This window comes from Euphorbia lathyris, chromosome 1 (genome assembly GCF_963576675.1).
Source record: "Euphorbia lathyris chromosome 1, ddEupLath1.1, whole genome shotgun sequence".
Lineage (NCBI taxonomy): Eukaryota > Viridiplantae > Streptophyta > Magnoliopsida > Malpighiales > Euphorbiaceae > Euphorbia > Euphorbia lathyris.
Window position 1 is genome coordinate 94,309,456 of NC_088910.1, and position 11,046 is coordinate 94,320,501.

The 11,046-nt window shown below is 35.5% G+C and overlaps 1 protein-coding gene across 1 annotated transcript; it reads left to right on the forward strand.

Annotated features, from left to right (window-relative positions):
* Positions 1-2,261: 2,261 nt before the first annotated feature.
* Positions 2,262-7,762, forward strand: LOC136207386 (uncharacterized protein At1g32220, chloroplastic-like). The gene is made up of 10 exons (XM_065998655.1): positions 2,262-2,457; positions 3,576-3,693; positions 3,765-3,853; positions 4,087-4,142; positions 4,216-4,271; positions 4,781-4,874; positions 6,471-6,550; positions 6,765-6,807; positions 7,116-7,207; positions 7,366-7,762. The coding sequence occupies exons 1-10, from the start codon at positions 2,402-2,404 to the stop codon at positions 7,540-7,542; spliced, it is 861 nt and encodes a 286-aa protein (XP_065854727.1). The 5' UTR covers positions 2,262-2,401; the 3' UTR covers positions 7,543-7,762.
* Positions 7,763-11,046: the final 3,284 nt, after the last annotated feature.

The following is an 11,046-nucleotide window of genomic DNA, read 5'->3' on the forward strand; positions in this document are numbered from 1 at the left end:
GTTCACGTTATTACATTTATATAATTTGTATACAAAGTTTAAAGTTGTTTTTTTTTTGCTTAATGCAAACGAATACATTTATTCACTTTTCTAAAGCACTAAACGTTTCTGTTTTGTAAATTCATCCTTAAATCAGAAGTGATTTCTAACATTCTACATACTCTAGTCTAATTCTTATTCTAGCAATTTCAAAACCAAATCCAATTAAATGATTTTCCATATTATAAACCTTGAAAGTAAATCAAACTGAATTAAAATAAGTTTTCGTTAAAAAGCGTTCCCTGTGGGTTCGATATCTTTTATTACTACAAGCGTATATCGTGCACTTGCGGAAATCGCTCAACAAATCCTAGCATGGTTTGGAGAAGTATATGGGAGGGCCTTAGTATATTGAAGACAGGAACTAGATGGAGAGTGGAAAATGGCAGGTCCATCAGAGTATGGAAGGATGCATGGGTTCCTAACCTAGAGGGTTTTTTGTATAAATTCCTTTATGGTACCTGGATTGGAGAATTTGACAGTAGCTGACTTGTTACTTGAGAATGGGAGAGGGTGGGACATGCAGAGACTAAACGGGTGCTTTAGTGAAATGGAAGTGTAGGCTATTATCGATATTATTTTGCCATACAATGCAGGGGAAGATATGAGAATCTGGCATTGGTCAAGGGATGGACACTATAATGTTCATTCAGGCTACTTGTCTGGTATGGGTATTGTAGAAGCTAACAGAGCTCAGGAAGGTTGGAGGAGGTTGTGGAAGTTGATGATTCCCCCTAAGCTTAAACAGTTTATTTTGCGCCTGTGTTCGAAATGTATACCCACTAGAGCTCGGTTGGCCCAAAGAAGAGTCCCTATTACAACCGAATGTCCAGTATATGTGGAGCAAGAGGAGACGAATAACCATTTATTTGTTGATTGTTGTTTCGCAGGTGACATTTGGCGTATTGCAGGAGTACCTACTCCGATGGTGGACAATGTGCATTTTGACGAGTGGCTCTTGCAAGCTTTACGTGACTCAAACCAGGATGTGATCGTCAGAATCTGCTGCGCTCTAAAAGCAATTTAGGACCACAGAAACAGAGTCCTCTGGCATATGAGATGGTGGCCGGCGGATACGAGTTGGCGTATCAACTTGGAAGCAGTTCAGGATTGGAGGGCCTATCAATAGAAGGCGGCAACTAGAAGCAACAGACGGACGGAGGAGAATAACCGGCGACCAGATTCGGTGTTGGCTGCTGGTACCGGGGCGTCAACATCGCATAAAGTGGCGGGGCAGCGGCATCGCAATAACTGTTACGGGCCGCCTGAAACGCAAGTGACCATCTCCGTTCAGCAGACGACGGCATCGACTGATTTGAACAGGCAGCGGGGCGCGGAAGTCGTCCAGCAGTTTCTGCGCACACAACGCGATCTGACCGGGGGCAATTACATTCCGCCAAGTACTCCCGAGATGACAGACAACAGTACCGTGGTGGTTCGGAGGTGGAGCACGCCTAGCCCAGGCTTTGTCAAATGCAATATTGACGGGGCAATCTTTAAAGAATTAAGGAGCAGCGGCATGGGAGCGGTTATCAGAGACGAAAGAGGAGTATTTTTACTATGTAGTAGCAGTTTTGTCCCAGGTATCAAGGAGCCACGGGTCATTGAAGCTCTTGCAATCTGTACGAGCTTGATATGGCTTGCTAGTATGGGATTTACAGCTGTTGAATTTGAATCTGATGCTAAACTTGTGGTAGATGCTATACATTCTAATAAACAGGATATCTCTGAGTTCGGAATGATATTAGAGGACTGTCAAGTACTTCTAAGATCCATCCCATCATTTAAATTAGTTTTTATTCCTCGTGTAGCGAACAGTGCAGCTCATTTGGTAGCTAGGCTCGCCTGTTCCAATGCTAGCGATTTCTTTTTAACTGTCGTACCGGAATGGTTTGTGAATACTATAATTCATATGGATGCGAATCCATCATTTAATTGAGTTTCACTTTCTGGTTAAAAAAAAAAAAAAAATCAGAAGTGGTGCATTTACATGGATATATTTGTGAAGTTCCCGGAATAACTGATTTGTCATTTGAGATTCGCGTCGCCTATGTTTGGATTGCAGGATTTGTTTATCCCTTGTACGATTAAGATTTGCCCTTCCAAAGGGATAACCCAGAATTTCCAATGCGACTTATGCTATTCAAGCCTTGGACCAGGCTATTCGGACATAGAGCAAGCCCATTAAAGAACTGCTTAAGACTTGTCTACATTACGCGCCATATGTTTTGTGCATTAATTAGTACTCCAACAACATTCCCTTCAACCAGAGATTCTCTCCAAAAGATTTCAAACTTCCTAAACAATCTCCTACTTCAAACCTACAAATTTAGAGCACTAGAAAGAGATATCCACTCTCGTAATGAAGACCACCGTGGCACGCCTGGTACATTCAAAGGCCTCTTTTTCCAGGTTCCGGTTAGTTCTTCTGACCACTGTATGATCTGTTGGGGTTTTGATTAATTTGTTGCCATTTTTTGCTTTTTTTTTTTCCATTGAAATCGTTATGGTTTGTGGTTTGTCTGTTATTCCATGGTTTGATTATGATTTTCGTCTTAATGATGTATCTGTTGTACTGAATTGAATACTTTATAGGACGAAATTGTAAAACTACTGAAGAAAGATTTGTACATGATTTACTTGAAATGCTTTAGGTACTTGCACATAAGAAGTTTTCTCTTGTGCTTTTTTTTTTATCAATAATGTCAAGTACAGCACCATAATCTGGTGTTCTTCTGTACTAGAAGATGATGGAGAATAATAAAATGACTGAATGAACCAGTCTTAAGTTGTGATCATGGAAACCATTAGCCATGTTGTGAAAATGGGACTGTCATGGAGGGTATGCTACAATTATGATTTTCAAAGCTTACAAGTGTATTGAATACACTGGGAGTATAATTTAATAATGCTTCATTGTTTGTCAATCAAGTTTACAAAAAGCAATAATAAATTAAATGAACAATGAAAAATCAAAGGTTAAACCATGTGATGGCATTAGAAGTTCTGCAATTCGAGCAAAAAATTTCCAGAAGTAGAATTGAGTTTTTATCTGTAAACACTGTTGAAAATGCTTAAATCTAATGCTATGAGTTAATTCTAAGCTCTTGCAAGCTTAAGCTATGTGCCTTTTTATAATTGTAGAGATTTGAATTATAAATTGTAATGTAGCACTAATGTCATTATGATTCAGTAATTGCTAATTGTGTTTTTTAAAATTCCTGAATTTATTCATACAAACATTAAACCAATTGTGTATCCATATCCGAAAGGCTTTGTTTTACTCTACTGCTATTTACATTGGTTTCACTTTGTTGCAGGAGTTATGTCTAGAATTCAGTATTCACTTGAATAACATCCTGTAGATCATTTTTCATGCTGATTTTTTATGTATCGAAATGTCTTGCCAATAGAAAACAGTTAATGAATTGAAGTGTCATGCAAGATAGAATGAGAGACTGCTTTTATGACCACCTTTTCTTGTTTGTAAAGCTCTTATAATTTATCACCAACCATTTATGTATTTGCTGAAACAGTTCAGTAGCTGTGCTGAAACATGAGAGATCATTGTCCTCAAGTTCTAACCAGGTTGATGGAACATCAAAAGTTCAGGAAGCAGAGACAGTAGAATTAAACCCTCCTCCAATAGAGAAGGTTTGTGCATAGTTGCCTTTTCAATGTGGTTGACATCTGTTTGTTGCTGATGAAACATACCCTTGATTCAGCTGCTTGTTTTGGGTGGAAATGGATTTGTTGGTTCACATATTTGCAAAGAAGCATTAGACCATGGTTTGTCAGTATCCAGCCTCAGTAGGTATTGTTTTTTTTTTTTTTTTAAATTTAGCAATTATCAGCAAAGATTTCATATTCAACAAATGTTGCTGGTCATTTAATTTCTCTGTTGAAGTTAGCTACTGATAACAGGTAGCCTAATCAGAATAAAATTACTGCAAACAAAAAAATCGAGTCAGTTATTTGCTCTTAGAATTTAGAATAACTCCACAATATTGATTCATGCTGCCTGTGTCTTGTTTTTGTAATTATTAGGTCTGGGAGATCATCTCTACATGATTCTTGGGCTGAAAGCATAGTGTGGCATCAAGGTTACAAGAAGTTACGTGTAGTTTACTTATCCTACTTGTTGAAATGTAATGCTCTGTATTTCTTTCTCTACAGGAGATCTGCTGTCACCTGATTCCTTAAAGCACGCACTGCATGGAGTAACATCAGTGGTATCAGATTTGACTATTACTCTTGGTTTTGGATAACGTGATATGACATGAAATATGAGTAGAAGTTAAGGTTTATGTATTAATGATCATACACTTGCATATCTATATAATCACTATTGTGTTGTCAATATGCTCTGTCCGTGTCTTTGCATAAGGACTACAACAGCATGTTCTTAGATACCAATATCCTCTGAAATAATGGTTGGATGGGCTTATTGAAATTTGAAGACGGGTTAGTGGTATATTCGTATTTTTTATGAGAGTAGAATTATAGAGATTTAAGTTTAAAATGATAAGGTGAGGTACTTGGGATCACTGGGATATTCCATGTCTAAGAGGATTGTTTAGAGGAGAACCTTATAGTTATTTTGCATTTTTTGTCATATCTTTGTATCGTTTGTATTCCTCCATAGGTTGCTTTTGCAGTTGGTTTGCTTAGCCTAGCCAATTCAGTTTGTCCTTGACATAGTTAAGAGATACCTGATATTGTTTTACAATTAATTTTGTAGATCTCATGCGTTGGAGGTTTTGGCTCAAACTCTTATATGTACAAAATCAATGGATCTGCAAATATAAATGCTATTAAAGCTGCTGCAGAACAAGGTATGATATTATACCTTCATGGAGTTACCTTTTTCTTTCTTTAGTCATCCCGTAATGATTCAAGAGATGCCTATTGTTAATTTAACGTTCTAGCAGCACAACGATTGAAAGAGTAGTTAGACTTCATCACAGACAGATAATATCTCAAAATTGTGCTGGAGAACTATTGAACAAATTATTGCTCTAACTTCTAACCTATGGGTTGTGGCTCTGTTGTCAACACAGAGTTTGTGAGAAGGGCTTCCGAGTTCAACTCCCATTAAACACATATGCAAGGTGGGGTGATGAACTTAAATGTGACTGATCCCCGAATAAAATTGTCGCAATGAGAATACTTGTGGTTTACACCAAAAAATTGCTCTAACTTTCTGTCAGATTTTGCCGACTTTACTGTTGCCATAATGAAATTTAGAATATGCTTGGTATATTGACAGAGAATGTGCTAATAAAATAAAGGATAATTTGAGAACTAGGGAACACGTGGATAAGGTTCTACTGAGAGTTAGTTAGTGGAGAGAGAGAGAGAGAGAGGGCCTTAATTGGTATATGTATAGGTCTAGGGAGAGGAGTAAGGGATCATTGAGTATTATAACGTTTGGCTCCCTTTTGGGTTAGGGTCTGCTCTGAGTGGAGAAGAAAATCTTCTTTCTATGGGGGTTGAGACCTTTCTCATTTCAGTTTATCTTTTGTTTTCCTTTTCTATCTGTGTCAATTTTAGTGTTCAAGCTTCACTGTATTAGTGATTACTGATTAGTGACGAGCTAACAGTATAATTCTATTTCCCTGTTTGTTGTGTGTTCTGTTTTGGTTTCCATCACATATATTATTAACTTGGATAGTTGGAATTAAATTATCAAATTGTTCATCAATTTGACTTGGTTCATTGACTATTATGATCTAAACCTTGCATGATCTTTCAATTATTTTATCTAATCTGTTGGCTTCGGACTAACCAACATGATTATATTTCTGCAAATTTGATGAGCAGGAAATGAATGTACATGTAAGGCCTACATAACCTTAATCGGCAAAAGGAATTTTATTTGCTACCATGTAAAGAAATATTATCATCTTACATGTTTGCCACTTTGTTTGGAAAGTACCACTGATGTTGGGAATAAGATAAATGATCTGGCTATCTTTTTTTCTTGCAATAGCAAATTTAATGAGTGAAAATTTGTTTCTATAATTTCACCTCCATTTTTTATGTTTTTGGAATTATCTTGTAGTTCATTTGATGAGTTTCTTTTGTCGGTTCTCGCACCAAGATTATTTACTACTCTCTTATGAACAACATTCTTGCCAATCTGTTTTCAACTTCTATATTACTTTTGAGTTATATAACCATGTAATTCTCTTTCTTCTGTATTGTTTGATTGAAATGATTCAGAAGGATGCCTACTTGTTTACTTGAATGGCCTCCACATGTTAAGAAAACCTTTTATATTTTACAATCTAAAATGGAAGCATAACCGTGTTCATAGCTATGGCTTTACCTGGCTGATTCAGTTTTATGTACCTATACTTTTGTTTGCAGTTTTATATAACTATAGACTGCTGTTATTAATTCTCCATAATTTGCATGGATGTTTCCAGGTGTAAAAAGATTTGTCTATATATCTGCTGCTGATTTTGGCTTAATAAGTTACCTACTGCGTGGATATTATGAAGGAAAGGTAGTTTCTTTCTCAGTAATCATAGTATTTAGTTTCTATGGTATTTAATTTTCTTCATGCAAAGCTCAATATCAAGCATTTATTGTTTCTTTTCTTTTTCGAACTACTTGGCAATATATTTCTGTCCTTCCATTCCCCTTGATGCTAAATTATTTAGCTATAATGGTCAAAGATTTTCTAATCTGTCACTTTTTACCTCCCTACTTTGATGCAGAGAGCAACTGAAACTGAACTAAGAAATAACTTCCCATATCAAGGTCTTGTTTCTCACTCTATTTATTATATAATTTGCAATGCTGTTCTTTTTTAATAGCATCGATTTAGACATCTGATCCTATTTTAGTTTTCTTGATCTAGCTTGTTAATTATTGCAGTATTCTTAATTTCATGACCTTATTACCAATTTTAACACAACTGCATTAGTTTTGTTATTACCATTGTCCAACTGAATCTCTTTGGAAGAAAATTTAGTGCTTCCTTTTTCTGTTATTACCATAGGCGTTTTAGCAAAGAATCTGGAGAATGTAATGTAAATGAGAAATGTTATTCAATTTTTTCATGACAGGGGTAATTCTTAGGCCTGGTTTCATACATGGGAGTCGCCGAGTTGGGAATATGAAGCTACCTTTGAGTATAATTGGGACTCCACTTGAAATGGTATAATACATTGTTTATCTTCCTACAAAACCATTCCCAATCATTTTTCATGTTCTTCCATTTGTTATTCTCGTTTTTCTTCATCAATTTTTGTAAGAATTGTACTGTTTTGGGATAAGAGTCAAGGAATAATCACAAAAGATTAATTTTTGTTACAGATATTCAAACATACTAAGGTACTATCGAAAATCCCAGTAATTGGCCCTCTATTCATACCTCCAGTGAATGTTACATCAGTTGCAAAGGTTGCTGTGAGAGCTGCAACAAATCCTAGTTTCCCTCCTGGTATTCTTGATGCATATGATATACTTGAGCACACCCGGAAAAGCTCTTAGGCCCTTTTGTCTTTCGCTTCTCTTTATTTTCAACTGCAACCCGGATCTTGCAGATATTTCGATTCATTAGTTGGATGTCTCATCTTTGTTGAATATGGAAACTTTTCTTGAAGGTTAAGCTTAATTTGTGCCAATTTTTCTTGCCAGATAGTTTGTCCATTTATTGACATTAAATTAGTACTTAATAGCAACATTTGATTTTAGGGCATTTAGATGCTCATTCTTTGCTGTTCTCCATAGAGGAAGTTCCACAATTGATGTTCAAATACTAACACTTACGAGTAAAACAGATGAGGTCAGATTTATGTTCCACGAAATATTTGGATTTTAATTTTTTTTAGCACATGTAGAACACGTAGTTTTTTCTTACACATGTTTTTGAGCGGTTATTAATAACGAGTGATAAAATGATGCATATGTACACTTATGATATCTAAAATAAGCACCACTTGCTAAAATTATGCTCTCAATTATATCATTTATGACATTAAAGTAAAATTACCCTTAGTTAAACCTATTCATGAGCACACTAGCCTGTCCAAACTCGCCATTTATGGGTTGGGTTTGGACACTCATATTTAATGTTTGGTTTGACCCGATTTAGGTATGCTCAAGCCTGTACACAAAATGGGTTATTTGTTTCAAAAGTCCAAACATAGCCTGGTCCAACAACCTAATGTTATATATATTTGTTAACTTTAAAATATAATTAATTAATTGTGCATAGTGAATTGTAGATAAAAAGTAAGACTTTTTTTGGAAGAATATAATTGTTTTATTCATAGGAAAACATAAATAATTAAAATTTAAAATCCAGAAGTGATGAGTGTTGGAGTTTAGTGTCCTAAAGACAATTGTTTTAGGATATTAATATTAATGAATAAATTGTTTATTTGATCATTTGTTTAATCAGATATATAGCATTAAAATGTAACTATATATAAAGGCACAAATCTTTCATAATGAAAGCAATCCTAAGTTTGTTTAAGTAATTATAAAGTGTTCATACAAGCATGAAGTGAGACTGTACTTTATAATAAGATCAATAAATTTAAAGTTAACCCAAGTCAAGTAATATGTTATAGGGGTTGACATATTACTGTTGAGACTTGCATGTAACAGTGTTTTCTGTCGAGACAGAAAGCTGATCTCACAAGCTTTAGATATTTAGATATCTAGACAGTTACATGGATCCGGTGAAAGAGTTCATTAGGATTGGGACCCGACTTGAGATAATAGTATGGATTGATTTATCTAATGTGTCAACTGTTCATCTCATTGGTATTAGTAGGTATAACTAATCCTCAGACTCAAACATTCGTTAATTAGTGATTCTGGATTATGTAGTCTGATACTTTGATTCTGTGCGAGCACGATCCAACAGGTGAGAGCCTGGGATGTGTGAGAGCAGGGTTGGGTATCACACAAAGTAATTGCAGAATAGTTAATGTCAGATTGAGCATTCGTCACCCCCGATAAGTGGGAGATATATCCAAATGGCCGCTTGTAGTGAATTAACTGAAATCCTTGCAAGGTGATAGAGTTAAGAGTAGAAATGAACATTTCACTTAACTTATCTTTCAGAGTGAATTCAACCTGTACAAGTAAAACCGGACTCTTCGTTATATGTAACCTTGACACGTTCCATGGTTATAAGGAATTGACCGACAGGATATAGTTGATGAAGGATCGTATTATATTGTACCTAATGCAGAAAGGTTAACGCCAGTTATCAACCTGACTTCTTAATTGCTCTGGGGGAATATCATAGGTTCTGCTAGTAACAGCTCACGACGGTATTCCGTTATATATATGTTGAAATAATCGTGATGAATTAATTTCAAAGGATATATACGGCTGGTGGCAATAAAGAACCTAATGGGTCGCATATGGGACTTGGAACCAGAGGACGAAAGAGTAATTAGTGAGACACTAACATAGGGGCCGAAATTTGTAATTAATATTAGGAATAATTAATTTGATTTAATAATTGTAATTAGAGTATGATTATAAATTAAATTAAAGGATTATCTGATAATATTAATTAGATGTTTTTATGTGATTGAAACTCTAATTAATTATCCCTAATAATAATTAAATAATTAATATGATTAATAATAATTATCTAGATATAATTAGTTATTATTTAGATAATAATAAAGTGTTTATTTAATTATCTAATTAGTAATTCTATTCCGAATGAGATTCTAATTATTTAATTACCTAACACAACTTGGATTAGGGTTTTGAGAAGTCTATAAATAGACACCCTAACCCCTAGAATTCGACCAACGCAGAAAGAAAGGAAGGAGGAACCGTTCCGTATTTGTCTCGGCTAATTCACTTTATTTTTTACTCTCTCTTTGATCTCGTATCGATTTCCGTTAGAGGCAGTCATTGCGATTGCTATATTTTAAGGTTGATTACTGATTAGTTTTGTTTTCTGTGTTGAACAAAAACGTTCGTTGCTCACGGATTGAATATAGAAGTTGTGGGCACTTCGTTTGCAACTGTAGATAGTTCTTCACAAAAGGTATTTCACTCTATCCCTCTTTATATGAAATAACAATTAACCGATCTTAGAAAAGGGAAATAGATAAAATAGATAAAATTTTATTATTCCGCTACGCCTAGGCTTGTCTATTTTCCTACAATGAGAACATGAATCCGCTCATTTCTTTCCGTGGAGGTCAAGCAAGCATTCAAGCATTCAAAAAGACTTCGGGAGGTTTCGGACAAGTGGGCATGCCCCGAAGTAGTGAGATCACCAAACCAATGTCAGAGGTCTCGAGTTTAGAGGTGACACACCGAATGGAGGAGTAACAAGACCCACACGATGTGTCATGTTATCAACATGTCGTGTGGGAGGCATCACCTCCATGAATGAGAAAGGGATGTCAATCGAACAGGGCTCACATAACGTGTGGGACAACCACACAATGTATAGTTCGAAGGGGAGATGCGGAGAGGAAGAAAAGAACCTCCCACGATGTGTGAAGTAGCCCACACGATGTATGGATGTAAAGAACGACTTCGATTTCTTTTTCATTGATTCATACGACGTGTGGTTTATCCAACACGTCGTGTGGCTTATCCGGATTTCAAGCCACATGTCGTGCCAAACACACCAGACATCGTGTGAGCTGGCTTAATCACTAAGTTCTGCCATTTTTACATTGTGTCCTAGTTACTCTATTACCACTACTTATTTATTGTTTTTTCATTTATCCTATTTACTAGCTTATCATTAGATTATTTATAACCATTCTACCCATAATGCTTTAAGTTATGCCAGTGCTGCATTTAAGGTATTATGTCATTTTTATACAGGGTTGTAGAAGTATAAAAGTCTCAAGCTTGGTAAAAGATGTAATTTTTTATGGATCAAATACATTTTATATCTATTGGAGATTGAAGTTTCACATTTCTTTCTAATTTAGTTAGAAAATAATTGCTTCTTTGTTAATTTAATGGGCAAATTACAAATCTAGCCCAATCAAAATG